The 19504-nt window shown below is 38.2% G+C and overlaps 1 protein-coding gene across 2 annotated transcripts in view; it reads right to left on the bottom strand.

Moving 5' to 3' along the window:
- The window catches only part of LOC131246425 (fanconi-associated nuclease 1 homolog), a 76028-nt gene that overhangs the window by 42058 nt on the left and 14466 nt on the right, over positions 1 to 19504 (bottom strand). Inside the window, exons 3-6 of one of the 2 annotated variants that reach the window (XM_058246544.1) lie at positions 11640 to 12163; positions 11398 to 11502; positions 10265 to 10529; positions 5734 to 5796 (exon numbers count right to left, since the gene is read on the bottom strand). In XM_058246544.1, coding sequence (XP_058102527.1) covers positions 5734 to 5796; positions 10265 to 10529; positions 11398 to 11502; positions 11640 to 12163 — 957 coding nt within the window. The remainder of the gene's footprint in view (positions 1 to 5733; positions 5797 to 10264; positions 10530 to 11397; positions 11503 to 11639; positions 12164 to 19504) is intronic. The other variant, XM_058246543.1, reaches the window with a different exon arrangement.

Below are 19504 nucleotides of genomic sequence, written 5' to 3'. Positions count from 1 at the left end.
TCTAACGATCAACCTAACAGGAAGTCGTTTTTAATAGTTCAAGATATATGGGCTTCTAATCCGAATAAATAGGCCAAATGCAGGGCAGGACAAGAGAATGCACTTTTGTAGCACTCTTCCCAATCCCAATAAATGGTTGTATTCAGTTTCTTCAAATGACCAATGTCATATTGATACAGACTTCTTCTGTCAATATGCCTGGGAGAAAATTTTATGAGAAATACACACAAGGTTCATGCTTACCACCTACCCTAAAGACCAACATGTATCGGCCAATACATGTCCGATCAAACATAAATACATGCACCATAGCCCATCTTTTTCCTTTCTAAGGTATCATGTTGCACATGGGTTCAGTTTGCGCTTCAAATCTCAACCAAAGTACCATGAGAGGCATCACTTTCTTGTGGTCGCAAAACGTCATTTTTTTGCTCTTTCAAGGTCCATTTGTGTGCCCAATGGGGCCATGTGAAAATCTGATAGAAAATTCAGAAGAAAAAAAAATAAGGAAAGAAAAGAAAGAATGAAAGAGAAAAACATATATGAACAAGTTCTTAATTCCAATTTTCATTTTTTTTCAGCCAAACGGCCAAAACATTTCATACTGGTAAGTGTATTCGAACACTTGACACTCCAGAAAGTTTCTTTTTCTTTGGATGGAATACAATTTATTAAGAAAATGAAAACAGCAAATACAAATAAAGTGGTTATTATCGAGTTCACAAGAAGCAACCCAGTAGAGACACCACCTTTAGCAAGAAACAGCCAAATCTTTGGCCTTCCTCACAAAAGACATGACAACTTTGTAATACTCATGACGAAGGAAAGTCCTCACAGCTCCGGGTCCAGAAATGAGGACAACCTAATGGCATTAATGGGGTAACCATTGATAATTAACAGGCCTGAACAGGAGGACAAGAAATTTCTCAAAATTTCCCTCTCAAGGCCCTGACTTCAGCCTTATTAGAATTCATGACCTGCCATGGCAGGAAAAGTCATCAGCCTTGTTTTAATTCGTGACCCGCCATGGCTGGAAAAGGTCATCTGAACCCCATCATCTTAAAAGGTCATCTTAGCTCCCTTCCTCCCTCACCCTACCTCTCTTGCCAATCAGCTGCATTGACTTAGAAACCAGGCACTCCCAGCCAAATCCCTGAAATATCTTCTTAATGAGTGTCGCTGAGTGAGATGGTTCCCAACTAGCTTCTTGAGACTTGAGAGATTAGCACCATTATGAAAAATGTGCTTATTTCATTCTTTGCTAGTGCAACCCATTGTCACAGTATAGCTATAATCAATCTTTTAAATATCGATGATATCGGCCGATATATCCCACGACATAACTTGTATCCCACCAGTGCGATATTAAATGCATAGGTAGTGCTGATATATCCCACATGTTCGATCCGGTGAACATTTTCAATTTCTGATCCATTTTTTTGTTGAAATTATGTTAAATCGGTGTCATATGGGGTACAGGATTCTAAGTGATTCTATATTTCTTTTTCCTTTTCTTTTATCGCCATTGAAGTTCCAAAGTTGACAATAAAATCTAAACTAAAAAGTTTTAGCTCGAAATTTGATCTTTGCTAACCTAATCATCAAAATGATCATAAAAGATTCTCAAAACTCTCAGATAGCCATAAGCCATAATAATTCTAAGCCATATCATCATCGCTTGTGGATAGAAAAGAGTCAACTTCGTCTTGATTTTCAACCCTATTGGCTACATTGACACACATGGCAAAATCTTCTTGTTCGTTAACAAAATCTTCATACACATGGACCATCTCCTCGTCAACATCCTCGACCTTATTGTTCTCAGCACCATGGAAAAGAAAATCCTACAATTCTCAAAGTTTGAAATTTAAAATTAAAAGATCACCAACATCAATAAATTTAAATAATACTTGATGTGAAGGAATATGGTCAATTATAGAGTGGAATGGCGTACAGGATTCATGTAGCTGGAACCCAATTAGTAGGGATGAGGCAAGAGGCATAGATGATGATCACTTGATGTCAAGAAATACTTAAGGAATCAGCATTTTCTACCCCATCTCCTCTAAGGGCTAAAGGATTGAACCGATCTCTTTCACGTTGACCCTCGTAAAGGTGCAAGCAGTGTTTCAAATAGCACCCATAGCGTAGCGGTAGTGTACGCTACGTAGCGTAGCGTGGCTGTAGCGCTACGTAGCGTCTTAAATAGCGTAAATCCCATGTAGCGTACGCTACAGGGGTCGTAGCATACGCTACAGCTACGTAGCGTGTAGCGTCCGTAGCGTAAGCTACAATGTATTTTTTTACTATTTTATTTTTTTTCACATTTTCTTTGTATCTAATGTTGAGGAATGTAACACTTGTATTGTACTTGATACTTTTAACCTATGGGATTTTTATTTCTTTTCATAATTGTGACTTGTGGTTTCAATTAGACATTAATAATTAAAGTGGTTTGCTTAGAAAGTTATTGATGTGATAATTATTTGATTTGGCTTATATATGTGGATTGGCTTTTGATAAATGATAACTAATAACTTGTTTGAACATGCTTATAATTGATAAATCTTTTAGGCATTTTTTTTATTTTTTCCTTTTTTTTCACTATTTATTATATTTGTCCTATTTTTAAATTAAAAAATAGAAGTATTGTGTAGCTTACGCTACACGCTATAGAGGTCTATGAGCTACACATCACGCTACCGCTATTTAAAACACTGGGTGCAAGTTATAGTGGACATGTAGAAAATCATTTGATCATTTTTGAAACACACATTCACACAATCTAGCAAGGAACTCTTGCAACTATCTCCTATTTGCAATATTATGAAGATTGGATTCCAATTAATCACCAAATTTGGTGGGTTGAAATTTTCTAGTTTATTTTCTCCTCCTTTTTTTCTCTTTTTTCTCTTTTTCCTTTTTTTGCTCTTTTTTTTTTTTTTTTTTTTTTGAAAGGGTAATGAAATTGTATTGATAGAACACACTGAAGCAAAAGCTAGGCAGGAAAAGAATACAATCCAAAATTACATCTCAAAGAAAGACGAGATTACAAACATCCACAGTTGTCAAGCTAGACGCCCAACCCACCACTTCCACCTTAACCTTTCTCACCACCTCTTCCAAAGATCCACTCCTATTCTGGAAACAACGATTATTTCACTCCCCCCAAATCACCCACAACACTGCCAATTAGAAGAGACATCACACTGCCTTTCCTTCCTTCCCTATCCCTACGCCATGCCAAGCCCATAGGAACTCTTCAACAAACTTCAACATCACCCACGACATGTTGAAGATTACAAGGAAGCACCCCCCTACCTTTTGAGCAAAAGGGCAATGGATGAATAGGTGACCAATCAACTCGGCATCACTCATGCACATAACACAAATGTTGGGGAGGATTATGGTTCATGGATCTATTTTAGAGGTTGTCTATGGTCAACACCCTTTTCCTACCCACCTACCAAACAAAGGCCACAACTTTAGGGGTTGGTCTTCTTTATTGTAAATGATAGAAAAAGAAATACCTTTCCAGTAAAGGAAATAGAAAAGGAAGAAAATATAAAAGGTTGAGGAGCTTATGGTCAATCAAGAAGAGAGAGAAAAGGAGAAGAAAGAAAAGATGATGTTTTTAGACTCCCCTTTCTCTAAAGGATGAGGAAAAGATTTTATTTTCTTTTTCACTCTTTCAAGAAAAGGGGTAGGGCTTTGAAAGAAATTATGAAAATGGAGAGAGAGAGAGAGAGAGAGAGAGAGAGAGAGAGAGAGAGAGAGAGATTTTTAAAATGCCATCTTTTCTTTGCAAGAAGAAGGTTTGGTGTTGGGGTTGGATTTTTTGAAGTTTATGAGAGAAGGAATAGGTTCTCTTTCAATAAAAAATGCTTTTCGTGAGAGAGAATAGTTTGCACATTCTCCCTTCTTGAGTTCAATGGGATACTAGTCCGAAGAAATTATGTACAACTGGAGAGGAAATGGCTAATTGTCCTTTTTTGGGGGGTTTTCCCTTCTTCTGAGCCACTTGCAGTGGTCTCTTTTTGTATTTTAGCATTGTCCATTCTTTTTGGTGATGAGAGGGTTACCAGCTATTGGTCTGCATCTCTTTTTGTTTCTATTTCGACTTAATAAGATAGGTCACAATTTAAATAATTTAAATATAAAAAAAAGGATTTTCTTTAGAGAGAGAGAGAGAGAGAGAGAGAGAGAGAGATTGAGATTTTGAAGGGAGAAAAGTTTATTGGGGAAGAAGAAAATAATGAAATAGGAGAATAAGGAGAAGAGGAAGGAAAAAAATGAAGCATGGATGAAGATGAAATATAGATAAACAAGCTACTCTAGTAAAGAGAGTTCACCACAAGACCCACTTTGATACCATGAAAAGAACCTTTAAGCTTAGGAATCGTCTATATAGAATAAATAAAAAGATTTGTTATTTATGGACTTCTCCTGTCTACCTAGGAAGACTCTAGAAATCCTCAACTTATCTATAGAAATCCTGGAGATCTTCTCAAGCTTATCTAAAACATTTACGTAACTTACAAGAATAGCCACATAGTACACAAATTACGAATAATGCGCTCATAGGAATTACGCCGCTATTTCTTAGCATACCCTTGCTTCATGGTTCCTATAGAAAATTTAAAGTGAACCGAATCAATAAATCCTAGAGAAACAATGAACGATCCATAGCAGCCTAACCTAGCAAACCAGGTTGACCAAAAAATGCAAATTGTGATTGTGAACCCAAACCAAACAAACTAGCAAATTAGGTAATTTGACTTTGAGCAGCATCATAAGGACTTTAGTTCGCTCCATACACTAATTGCAAAACTTTCTTCCTTTCCCTCATCATGCATTAAAGTAGAATAACCAAGGCAAAATTTTCCAATAACATCAGTTGAAATTGCCTAAGGGTGGCAATTGGCGGGGATTAGACTGGGCCAAGCCGTGCCTACACTATATATGACCTAGGTTTGATCCTAGCTAGAGCCTATGATGGGCCTGGGCCCAACCTAGCCTAGCCAAGCTAGGATGTTCTAATCTGAGAGATTCTTGGGGCATGCCTCATCCACAGTAGGCCCCATAAACTCAAAAGTCTAGATCACCAAACATGTGCCCACTCCTACAAAGTGGAGGCATCAAGACACAATCTATGTCCATTTGTACAGACGGGGGAGTCTACTGAGTAAATGCTTGAGCATTATGGGATGGGTGAAAGAGAGATAGAGAGAGAGAGGTAGGGAGAGGTGGATGGCGTGATGATTGTATAGGGGCAGATTGAGATCTACAGATAGGATTTGAGGATAGGAGAGGGTGGATGGGAGGGAGTGAGGATCATTATCCATTATGGGAGATGGATCTAGATGGGACAGAGGGATGGCACTTGTTACGAAAGGCAGAGAGAGAGAGAGAGAGAGAGAGAGAGAGAGAGATTACCGGATGTCTAGAGTAGGTTTTTTCCTTTTAAAGTCACACACACACATACACACACACACATATTAACAGCAACCAGGCCGGGCCCAAGCCAAGTTGGGCTTGTTGCACTGCCATTGCCGCCCTTAAAATTATCAATTAGGATATTATTATATTTTCCAGGAGTAAAATAATAAATTTCAGTTATGTTTATCTTCAAAACAGCATCTAAATATCTAAATACATTGACAAAAGGCACCTCTGTCTAAATATCAGTAGATGAGGATCAATATAGGAACTTGGAAACGATAAGGATGCAACCTTTGCGTGTATAAAGTCTTATGAAGAGCCTCTGACCATCATCTGAAAGTGAACCAAAAGATACTGCCAACAAATGACACAAATACCAGTTAGCAAGATAAATAAGATCAAGGAATAATCAGTGCAAGTAACCAATGTTGTTGAAAACATCAGTCTATCCATATCTTATGTACCAAAATGTCTGTACAACTATAAAACTAATAAAATATAATGGCATATTGTACTTAATTACATGTAAAAAGATCCCAATAAATGCATAATGATAACAATAAATCTAAAAGCCTATATGTAAAAGAATGTGTGTGTGTGTGTAAATATACTGGATATGTTATATAAAAATAATAATTAAAAAAAAAAAAAAAAACATCCACAAAATAAAGATAATAATAGGTTAAAGATTATCCAAGAGTAGCAGATACGTGCCAACATGAAAGAGTATCAAGTCTCATCACACACATGCACACACACGCACGCACACTCACTCATTACATGGGTCTCTCTCTCTCTCTCTCTCTCTCTCTCTCTCTCTCTCTCTCTCTCTCTCTCTCTCTCTCTCTCTCTCTCTCTCTCTGTGTACAGTGTTCGAAATATTGGTATCGAGTTTACTTATCGCATCCTTGGGATACAAATACATATCGATTATCACACGGGATATATCGTTTGTATCGGGTAATTTATCCCACTTGTTGGGAAACATGGGGAAACATTGGGAAAATGGTTGAATTTTTTGATGAAACTTCAAGGATTGTTAAAAAAGACCTTAATACACACTTTTAACTCATAACATCTCAAAAAATAATTGCACATAATAGGTTTCCATTGTACAGGATCCCTAGTTATGCATTGTCTGACCGAACTAATGCAACTATGTTCAAATTGAATGCATAACATTTAGAGTGTATGCGATGATCAATTCATCAAACACTCTTAAATACTTTGAAATTAGTCTCAATTGTCGGCTGGTTGAAGTGAAATTTTGAAAGAAAAAAAAAAAACTTTTTATTAATTTTTAAGTAAAAATGATTTTTATTTTTCGAAAATTGTCAAGCACTTAACAAATCAGTAGATCAGTGCTCATACATGCTTGATTTTATGTTTGGAGTGCAACATTGCAAGCAATTTGGGAGAAATTGGGAAATTTTCGAATTTTTTCCAATTTTCGCCAAATCTGACCACCTATACTCAAATTTTGAAATTAAAGTGTATGTGATGATCATTTCATCAAATACTCGTAAATACTCCGAAATTAGTCTCAATTGATAATTGGTTGAAGGAAAATTTTGAAAAAAAAAAAAAAAAAACATGGAGAACATGAAGAATATCAAAATCAAAGCTCCAACTCCATAATTTTCCATGCAAAACATGAACCAATGGATTTAAACCATTTGACACTGATTTAACATAATTTCAACAAAAAAAAAGGGAGATCTGAAATTGAAAATGCTCACCGGCTCGAACATGTGGGATATATCGGCACTATCTGTGCGTTTCGTATCGCACAAGTGGGATACAAGAGATATCGTTGGATATATTGGCCGATTTCGTCGATATTTACAACATTGTGTGTGTGTGTATTTAATGATGTCCTCACCTTCATGGGGATGTTAGCAACGTCACAAACCTTTTAAATGGCACACATGGTGACCTATCGTCAATCCAAACAGTTCATTCATTCATAAAGCCATGGTGCAAGAATCACACGGATCGGATGCCAATTTGTTACAACCATCTTTTGTAAACGAGCCATAAATCACATGGTTAGAGTCATCAAATCAAAATGTTACTTTAAAATCATAAGAAATACAAAGTGAGATCTATCTACTAGATGTTTCGAGATGATGGTTGAAGCTATTTTGTTTCAACAGTCAATCTTGATTGACCATTTTCATGCTATTAGGATCACCCAATTGGCATGATTTTTGCACCTTGGCATGCTCGCACATGGTTAGAGTCATCAAATCAAAATGTTAAGAAATACAAAGTGAGATCTATCTACTAGATGTTTCTAGATGATGGTTGAAGCTATTTTGTTTCTCCAGTCAATCTTGATTGACCATTTTCATGCTATTAGGATCACCCAATTGGCATGATTTTTGCACCTTGGCATGCTTGTAGTTGCATGCCACTTTTTTCTAAAACATAGTTACCCATCCACTATTTGTGACAATTTGGACACCACAAATCGTGGGCCCTATTGTTGATGAAGAATATACTAAAAATCACACTAACTGAACTCCCAAACTATTTTATTTTACCTGTTGAATTTGGAACACTGGCCATGCTATTTGTTACCATCAAAATTGATGGTCACCACCATCGTTTGGAGTATCCCAATATTATCTGTATCTCTAGCTCGGCAATACCTAGTAGAATCAAATATTCCAATTATAGGCAATATATCGCTAGCTATCACCAATGTATTGAGATCGCCAATATTTTCGACTATGTAAATTCCAAATGTCACTTGTATCACCAATTTATCGATATCGCCAATATTTTCAACTGTCTAAATTCCAATATTGCTTGTATCGCCAATGTATCAGCGATATTTCAATAATATCACTAATGTATCGCGAATGTATCGATATTACCAAAAAAAAAAATTTATCAAAAAGTTTCCATTTCAATTTTTTATGGATGCATGGTTGTATGATGAAAGGCATGTTTGTATGTGTATTGTGTGCATATGTATGCACGCATGGATGGATGGTTGGTGGGAGATGGATGGATGGATGGATGTGTGTGTGCACGCATGCATTGATGGATGGATGGATCATGCATGAGTGTTTGTGTGTATCTACGTGCCTGCATGGATGGTTGGATGGATGGATCCACCATTTTCCCCAATGTTTCCCTGAGTTAACGATAAATGCATTTAGGCTCCATTAAAGGAAACTTATTATTTGATTCCTAAATATATGCAAATATGTGTCCTTTTCGCTATTATTTGATTTGTAAATATGCAAATATGTGTATTTTAGCATCTCCTGAAGTTTCATTGAGAAATTCCACCATTTCCTCGTGTTTCCCAATGATTCCCTTAGTCAGCAATACATTTCTGGGTATTATTGATAATATTGGAGATATTGATACGCGTTTCCATAACCCCAGCCAGCGACACATGTAACAATACCGATACTACGGACATTGGTCACCACTAATCAGATGATTGGAACATTAAGTATGAAAACAATATTGTAATTTCTATATCCGACCAAGAATCAACCCATGTGATAAACGGGTTGGGTCTGGGTCTAAGAGGACCCAAACCCAACCCGGTATATTTAAGGGTCAGCAATTTGAACCTAATCCAGACTCGAACTGAATTATAATGAGTTGGGTCTAGGTCCAAAATTCTAACCCAATTCGTAAATGGGTCAGGTCCGGGGCACTCCTCGACCCAACTCATTTGCACCCCTATTCATATACTTAGTTCCACACTACATTTGTGAATCAAAACACAATATGCATAGATCAAAATGAAAGTTAAAGCCAGTAGTTTGCAGGAAATCTGTCAGAAGTTGTAACGGTCATGTCTCCATTGTTTACTAAGTGATTTACTCCTCTTTCACCAAAATAAACACAAACCACTATATCATGCATATTTTGATTTTTATCTGCTTAACTTCAGTTAATTTACATGATTTGGGTGCATTTATGCTCTTTTGTTCTTGCTAGAGCTAGGTATTCAGCAATGAATCCATGTCTATGGATTTGTTTAGGCTATTTTATATGCCAGGTCCTTTTAAGTTACAGTTTTGCTATTTTTCATGTTTTCAATTTTCCTTGGCATGCTTTTCTCTGATGTAGTACTGGCTCTGTATGCTTGATGTTAAGATGTATCTTTTTCATCATTATTTTGAGCCACCTATAAATGTTTCGTTTTTAACTAATCTGTTGAGAATTGGAGTGTCTAGACTCAATAGTATTCTGTGCTTTCACAGTGTCTGTACAAAATATAAGTTGTATGACAATATAGTAGAGAATGGTTTGACGATTTTAGTGTGAAGAAGAGAGGAGAAGAGTGAGAGACAAGAAGAAAGAGGAGAGTTTTGGGAAAGATGTTGTGTTAGGCTCAACATGCCCTAACACACAATATTTTATTATAATAAAGCATATAGTACACCGCAGGAGAAGGGGAAAGTGTGCACATGCACTTACATTTAAAAACTATGCACTAACATTCTCTATAAATATCACCAAATTTGTATAGCTTGTGAACCACTGAAAACCTTAAGTCCACAAAACCAAAGTCAGTTCACTCAAAAATTCAACACTCCATAGGCCAGCAGACAGTTCTAGTTGTATCACAAAGTGGCCTGATATGTGTTTAACAGTATCTTCGAACATCTAAAAGACATCTCATGTTTTTTTCTAATCGTGCCTTTTTTCTTCTGATAATTTTTGTATATCTTTCTTCTGGTAAGAAAACAAATCACACCATTATGGCTGACGCAAAATACATATCAACTTTGTACATGCCTGATATGTGTTGCAACACTTTGAAGCTATAACCAAAGCCAGTAGGTACCTAGAAACGACTTTTCATCATCGGTAAAAAGATGACTGTGTTGCTTCAACACCTCCTGCATCAAAATATGGAAGTTCCGCTGATATTTTGTCGTGCTAGCGGGAAAAGCATTCTCACATTCAGCAACATGCACAGCATTTCTCCACAAGGACTCAAAGAGTTGGCGATCATTAGCTTCCATTTGGCAGCATGTAGTCATTTCTTGACAAACAAGCCGAATAGGAATCGCATCATGAGGATGGTTTGGAAGTGATGTAACTGATCCCTGACACATATTTCCACAATGTTACATTAAAATGCAATCTAGCACAATAAAGATTAAAGAGGGGGGGGAAGAGATCTGCATTCCAGAATACTTCATCATCAACATGTGCATCAGATATACAACAAATAGATATTACGCATCCTTAAATTAGTTGAATAAGGCCATGATCACTAGTTCCAGTTCCTATGCATGGTGTTTTGGATGCCTGAAGAGTAAAATCGACACAGTTGAACTTCATAACTTCAAAGGAGAGGAAATCAGAATTTTCAATAAAGTTTACTGTTCTGTTCAGTAACTTCATAGAAAAATCTATCACTTAAAAAGTCTGAAACAGAACCGACCATAAGCAATTGGATTTTAGATAACTTGGATATGAGAAGCCAACTGTAGAGTTCAATTAAGAAACATAGAAACACAAATGAATCTGCAACAAACATAAGATAGATTTTGAAATTCCATATGAGAGATCTCAGGAGAGTTAAATCTGATCCTCGTGACATAGACCCTGTCTAACCATTGAAATTGGACTGGACTTATTGATGAAACATACATAACACAGAGTTTCTGTAAATTATTTTGAGAATATGAGAGCAAACAGCATAGAAAGCCAGCAAGAAATCAACAGCATAAGGAATAAATAAGGTAATGAATGAAGTAGAGCTCTGAATGAAGATAACATATTTTGAAAGTGATAACTGATAACCATATTCTAGGTCTGAGAAAAAAAAACAAAGCAACCTGGATAAAACAATATTTACAACAAATACGAGATATTGATGGAAATTTCTAGAACTTGAAAGCCTACCATTTTAGTACATATGCACTCGCCTAGGACACTTGTTTATTTTTCTGCTCAGACTTGCCATACCTTAAATTCCAAGCAATACTTGTCAATTAGAGGAGACAGATATTTAGCCAACCCGCGCGGGAGAAACCCAAGCATTTGTCCTCTTCCGGAATCTGTATGAAGCACCTGATTTCCAAAGGGACCATGCCATGTCTTTAAGCAAAATGAACAAAAATGTCTGCTAAGAACTGAGGGAAAATAGCGCGCGCGCGCGCACGCACACACACACACACACACAAAAAGCTTAAAAGTTGCAAATGAACCTTGATAGCATTTGGGTCCTTGACATTTTCAGGGTCTCTCAAAAGAGAGATGCCAGCCCCTTGTGCTAGGTCAACTTCATCATGAAACCTGCGCCCGACAATATAAGTTCCTAGAGTTGTAGCAGCCATGCCAATTCCAGTACTATAAATATCATGTGTAGGCATCTTAACATCAAGTAAGGATGAAAGGGGAATCGATGAATCCACCTCCCCACAGTTGGTAGCATCTTCCTTGTTTACATTTTCATCTAAGACGGTAGCACAAGTTTCAAAGTTAGATTGTAAAGAGTATATAAAGTCCGATGTGCATTTGTTTCTTTCCTTATTTTCAGCAGCACCATATTTAGGCAGTATACAAACAGTACTAGGTTCAGTGTTCTCATCAGATCCTTTCCGTCTTGCATCATCTTCTGCATTATCTGATTCACTCAAGCAAATGCTGTCCTTTGGTCTTGAAGAAAAGCTGAACTGAAGAAGGGTATGTTGGGTCAATTTCCGTTTTTTCCCTCTGGCTAGGCATGCATCTGAACCATTGGTTAGAAAAATAAGCATCATTTATATGCAGTCTAGAAGGCAACTAAAACTTTTAGTTCACATACTTAGAAGGAATATCATATAATGAATATAATCACAACTTCATTTTTTTAAGCATATTGACATAACTTCAATTATGGTATAAGGCTTTGATGATGATGATGAACATAACTTCAATTAAAACCAAATACAGACTGCTTTGATCAGTTTTATTAACAACTCTTTAGGGATCATTTGGCAGCATGGAATCGGAAGGATTTGAGGGGATTTGAGGGAGGGAGGTGCATTTGGGAGCATGAAATAGGAGGGATTTGGATTTGAATGTAATCCAAATCCTCCTCTTCAGCGAATTTTGAAACGCAAGGGAGAGTCGAGAATCGGAACCCAAATCTCCTCGTTTCCTCTCAAACAGGTTGCTTTTTTACCATTGCAAGCCCTTTTTATAAAAGGCTACTCTCTCCCCCCTCCCTCCCTCCCTCTCTCCCTCAAAACCCTCTTCCAATAACCCAATTCCACCACCTTCTTCCTAATGCAGGACGGATAGTCTAACCTAGAATGATGTGTTGAAACTAAATAACGGATTAATTAAAGCAATCAAAACACAAAATAAAACTACTCTATCACAAAGTTAAGGAATCCAAATAACAAAACATGTTCCAATTCAAAGCCGTAAACAATCCTGCAATGCAAATCTAACAAAATATGAGTCGGTTAAGACCTATGGAAGGTAGAACTTTTATCTAACATGGGAATTAGTTCTACATTCAATGTGGAAGATCTTGTGTCTTTTAAAGGGCAGTAACTCCACCCACTAGCCTTCCTCCCGACCCACACATTGGCCCAAATGGTGGTGCTTCCAACCTACCCCATGACCTGTGGCTCTTGCCAGACCAGCCTTCCCAGCTTTTACCTCATTTACCATCCATACCTACGAAAAGAGAAGAGATAGAAGGTATTTTGGATGAACAAGTGGTTTCTACCAAATACGGAAGCTTTCAATAATATCTCATCAAGTGGAAGAACAGGTCAGAGTCAAACAGTACGTGGATTACAGAGACCGAGCTTCAGAGACTAGACCCGGATCTCCTAGAGTGTTATCGCATTTTTATTTTGCCTAAGGTGAACTCTTCTCAGCCGAGGGGAGTTGATAAGGACATCCAAGCACCTTTTAGAGTTTATCAGAGGAGAAGGAGAGTTGCCCCAGTTTCTTTATGGCTAAGCAATCATTACATGGAGCCCAGTGGGCCCAATTCGAGTTCCTAGCCACGTTGAAGACCCCACATGCATGATCGGGCATCTTTGAAGACCACACAGTGGGAAGATGCATGTGGGTTGCTTAGTTGAGAGTATTGGACCATTGGATCGATTGGATACATCTATCAGACCATTGGATTTCGCATCGGACCGTTGGATTTCACATGATGGGCCATCTTGACCGTTGGACCATTTTGATGGTTGGGTCATCTTGATCGTGGACTCATATTAGACACTATGATGAGGACATCAAAGCACCACTCAGGGTCTACCAAAGGAGGGGGAGATCATCACTAGTTTTCCTTTAGATGGATGACCACTACGTGGACTCGAGTGGGCTGATTTGAAGACCCCACATGCATTTGATGCATCTTCGAAGACCATACACTAGGAGGATGCATGTGGGCTGCATTCTTGAGGAGTCTAGACTGTTTAATCAAGTGAACACGTCGATCGGACCATTGGATTGCACATATGGAGCCGTTTGACCACTTTTAATCGTGGTTGCCTCAATCATGGACACTTTAGGACTTAAGTGTCTTAGTTTTTATTTGACTTTATTAGGATTTACTTTATTTGATAGTTTGGACCTTTTCTAGCTTTGTTTTACATTCTGTTCTAGTTTTAAGAGTATTTTAGTAAAAAAAACATTAAGTGGGGCTATTTCTGTAAATTTGTGCACTTGAGACTATAAAAAGGGGAGGGGGGCATGTGAATTTCTCTATGCTATTGTTTCATGAATTTTCAAAATTCCTCTTATTTTTTCATGTGATTTGAAGGTTTATTCATGCGATTTGGAGATTAGGTGTGGTGTGATTGCATTCCTATTCAACGGAGGTGCGAGGCTTTCGTCTATCATCTTCTTGTTGTTCTTCTAGAAGTATTTTCTTCAAAACTCCATCTTCTCTTCTTTCCTTCCCATCCAAAGCCATCCAAATCATCATTTTCTTCATCTTGTCATCATCTAACCTCAACCTCAACCAAACCCTAGCTTGAAATTCCCAAAATTTAACCCAAACCACCCACATGTGTGAGCTTAAGGCTGACTGTACGGACAGCCCTTCAATCCACTTGATTCCCCTTTGTTTTTATCCCATAAAAAACCGCTTGATTCCAAATCCCCTAACCCAAATCGAAATCCTAGATTCCCAAATTCCTATTTTTCCCCAATTTCTAAAAATCCTAATTCCAAATTTCTCACTTCCTGTGAACCCTATATGCCTAAATTTCAAGTTTTCTCCCACCAACCCTGGTCTTGAAACCTACCAGTTCAGCCCCTCAACCCCTTGAATGTGGATCGTGCCTATGCTAATTTGGAAGTCATATCTTTCCATTGGGACTAGTTTTAATTGATTTATATGGTTTCATAGCATGGGGGCATGTCATTTAAGTTGAATCATATTTTATTTCGTATTGTTTACTCTTAATCATGTGGTAGGTTAACATCTTTTGCTGTTTGATTTATGCAACATGGACTCTTTAATAATCTCCATGTTGCATGCTAGCATTAAATCATGTGTCCTGCATCACACTAGTTTTAGTTATTTTGTTTAGTTAGTTTGACTATTGTAGTTTATTTTATGATTTAGTTGATACTAGGGGTGTCTTGGACATTTTATAGTATTAAGGGTATTTTTTGTAAAAAAATACCCCAAATAAAGCATATAAGGCTTGGACGTGTGAAGCCTAGAGCATTGTTGGCTATTGAATGAAATTTTTTCTTGCTTTGTTTTGAAGCAAAATTCTTCCTGTAATTAGAGTTTGGTGTGAAGCCATGGAGTGATTCCAATTATCTTCCTTATTTTATTCTCTTTCCAAGTAATCTTTTTTTTTTTATTATTGGTTCTCCTCTTCTTCTTTTCCTCCTCTTCTTTTGTTTCCAACCAAAGACCATCACCACCATCACCTTAGCCCTTCCAAACCTAACCCAAACCATCACCCTAACCACCCGGACCACTCCCGAGCCACCACCCCCCAACCGTATAGACGCACTACACCCCCTTGCTTCTTCGTCCCAAACCCTATTTCAAAAAAACACACCCTAATTCCCAAATCCTAAAACCCTAACCTAACTTACCCAAACCCCTAATAAAACCAAGTGATTTTCATTGAATTAAGATTTATCCCTATGCTAGATAGAAGTTCTAGCTTCCATAGGTCCTAATTAATCAAATCCTATAAGACCTACACTACGGAATTGTAGGTCGTCTTGGACTGGAGCATCCTTTAATGCTTAAACCCTTTAACATAGTGATAAATTAGCTTTATTTTGTGTTTTAATTTCTCCAATTAACCCGTTGATTAATTTCATTGCATCATTTTAGGTTAGACTATCCGTCCTGCATCACTTCCCCATCTGCACCTTCTTCACAATGACAACTTCCGACAACCCAATTCCACCATTGTTGCCCGCTGCAACTCCTCTCCGCAGGGGTCGAATGCATCTAAACCTGCCATGGATTCCAATAGGTGAGCAGCACCATCACCCGTAATCAACACCCAACCATTATCGAGCTGCTATTGTTGCACAGCACCGGAATCATTTCTCCAACCAACACCTCTTTGCTCTCCCGGAAAAGATAAGCATCTAGGCCTCTTCCTTGAAAAAAGATGCAGCCATTGCATGTAATGTGTAGTCCCGCAGGATACCAAATTACTTGTCCTGCCTCTCTTGGTGATCCACCTTTGAAATGAGGGGTCCCACTCATCCCAACCACTGAAAGCCTATTAATCAAAATAATCATTGTACTCAAGGATTATGCATATGGGTCTCTTTTTTGTAGTCTGTGGATCACCATATTATTTGGCCCATAGACTCTTATTGGTGGAAACTGTGGGACCCACCCACCTTTGAAATGAAGGAACACGAGCTTATTTTTCCTTAGTTCCTGAGCAAACATAAGTGGGGCCCAATTGATTCCATGGGTTCTCAATTCTGATAAATGGGACCCAAGGGCTATGGTTTGACATTCTAGACCACTAATATGATTGTGCCCCACTATGGATGGACAAAGCCACCAAAATTTCCTTGATAAGATGACTATATAACCTTTCAATTTTGGCCAACAACATAAACAGTAAGGAAGAGAAGTGCATCAACAATCCATATTCAACTAGGAAAAAAAAGGTCCCAACAATGGAGTATCTTGCAGGGTGATGGGGACATCATGCGCACACGCGCAAGCACACCACCCCCTCTATGCATGTACGTACGCAGAAGGAGGGCCCCACCATCGATCTGGCTTGATGATGACGTCCAGGGAGGGCCTCCTATCTAGAAGACGAAGTTTTGGTTCAAAAAGGTGGGCCCGATAGTCAAGAAAAGCCCATCATGGGATCTCATGATCGTGGCCCACTCGTCGGATTGATTTCATATTTTAGGTTTTGCTTATTGTTATTATTTAGAACATCGTGAACGCTTTAGATTTCTTTGTTTGATTTTTTTTTAGTTTACTTCATCGCCAGGTAATAGGTTGCACACATGGCGCGAGTTTTGGGGTATAGGGTTTTCTTATAAATAGGCACCCCTTGTAGCTTTTTTCATGAATTGAAGATTAATAAAAATTCTGCGTTTTCCTACTCTGAGTTGTAAAGCCTAATTGGGTGCGAAGCCCTCCCTTCATCGAAGGGTTAACTACCGTGGTGCGAAGCCACATCCATTCCGATTCGCCCACATCCATCGTCATCTCTACTACCCATCTTCTACCATCCATTCTTCTCATCTCACCCCATCATCTACACTTCGAATCAATCATCTATTGCAGCAATTCTCCTCCCCACTGCAGAATTTCAAAATCTGGCCCTACGGAGGGCTGAAGCTTCGGCGGAGCACCACCCATAAACTGTACATCGGATCGAGCTAAGATTTGGGGGTTTTGAAGCCCATCCCTAGCTGACCAGGGCCAAGGTGGCCTTTTTCTAAATAGTGGGCCCCATACATGTGTGGCCGAGATCGCACGCATGTGCGTCTGGGCCATTGTTGTTGTCCACACGTGCGGTACTTCTCTGGTTCGTCTCTCTCCTCTCTTTCACTCCACTTTCACCCAAAATCCCTAAACATAACCCTAAATTACTCAAATCTCTAATTTTATGCCCATTTTCTTACCCTAGGGTTCCTTGATTTGAAATTGGTGAATCCCTTAGATTAGGGACTGATTACTATGCATGTGTGGATGATTATTTCTTATCTTTGATTATCGTTTGGTTCATAATTTTTATTGATCTAGCCCTATCATGTGTAGGCCTGGACCTGCATAGATTCCCCTTAATTGAATGTTTGGACTTTCATGTGGGATATGAAATTTGTGTAATTGTTTCTGAACTAACGTGATCTTAAGCCTGAAATCTTGCATATCATATTTAATTCATGTCCTGCATCACAAGGATATTTCCATGCAATTCTCCATCAACGATTGCAACAAATCAATGGCTTGGATTACTGAACCATGGCCCCCTATTAAGGATACTCCGTTGTGGACACTTTTTGCATCGTGATTCAGTGTGCTCATCTCCCACAATGAAAAGATTGTCTAATTTTGGTCTAGACTAATATTCATTGGAAAGGAGATTCATGTAACACTCCCCTGCAGCAGCATACACCTTTGTTTTTCCTCTACCCTCATTCCCTCCACTTCTACACTATTAATTTTAGTACCTCTTGCCTGCGCACTAGCCAATGCATGAAAAAATCTAGTGCTTCCTTGAGCCAAATTGCTCCAAACCTCTATCTCCATTTAATTTCATCCTCCCTTACGATTGCATTATAATTTATATTTAGTGTTATAAAATAAACCTCTTGCCATGCCAATTCCTCTTTTGACAATTCTCCTCCCCACCATAATGTCTATGACTTCAATTTCCTGTAAAAATGCAAACATCTCCACCTCTTGACTATTAAGAACCGCTTTTCTCTCTCACAATAATTTTTTGTTTTAGATCCCACAACTTTTGAAATAGAGAGAAACCTGCATAGCCTCGTACCTTAAGTGATGCCCAACAATTATAAACTACTTTCTTGAAGCCTTCAACTTCGAACCATGCCAATTCAAACCTAAAAGGATGCGAGCCCCGATATTCCTCTTCCAGCTCTAATAATATTGGACAATGATCAGACACAAGTCTTCGGAGACCCATTTGATGCACTAACTGAAATTTCTCTCCCCAATCTAGAGATAACAAAAATCGATCCAACTTGGACTTGACTACCTTTTCTTGGCCATTTCTCCACGTAAACTTTACTTCTCCCACAAGAAGATCCACCATCTCATTCTTCACAATCCAGTTTAAGAAATCCTTCATGCTTTAAATGAGGCGATCCGCGTTAGACTTTTCAAACCCAAATTTGATGAGATTAAAAACCCTACCCACACACCACTATAGCTACCACTTTTGATGACACTCATCCAATTCCTCCCAAAATTGAACTCGTCAAGTTAGATTATTTAAACCGTACACTAATGTAAAACACATCTGAAATCAAACGCCACGTCCCGTAATAAAATCGAGATGGAAAAATCTCCAAATGTTAGAATCCCAAATAACCAAAATACCCCCTGATCTTCCCACTGCATCTAAAGGCAACCATTTTTAAATTTACCTCTCTAGATCGAATCCACTAGCCAATGATCTACATACTACACCCCCCCCCCCCCCCCCCCAAAAAAAAAAAAAAAAAAAATCACTTTTTAGACATGCTCTAGCCTCGTAATTAATTTCTGAAGGCAATCTCTTCAATTCTTTGTCACCTCTAACAATTTTCTGTGTCTGTTTACACTGCGTCTCCTTCGGTATCTACTGCCCCCTTTCTTCAACAAATTAAAATAGTGTTATATAATCCTCTTCCATGTCCCCCAAAGGATACCCCTAGAAGTCAGCCCACATGGCCAGTACATCTTTAACCCAAATCATTGACAGTTTAGAGTCCTTTTGAAAAAGTCTGCTTTCTTCATTGACAATTGCCCATTATATAGGTAGATTACAAGCTATTTAGGGAAGAAATACAAGCTGATCTTCAGCCCCTACCATATATACATCTATCTAAATATATTGTACAGCTAATATATCCTAATTAAGGAAGG

This window comes from Magnolia sinica, chromosome 5, assembly GCF_029962835.1.
Source record: "Magnolia sinica isolate HGM2019 chromosome 5, MsV1, whole genome shotgun sequence".
NCBI classification, from domain to species: Eukaryota; Viridiplantae; Streptophyta; class Magnoliopsida; order Magnoliales; family Magnoliaceae; genus Magnolia; species Magnolia sinica.
The sequence above is the reverse complement of the archived record's forward strand: the minus strand, read 5'-3'. Positions and strand labels throughout refer to the sequence as shown.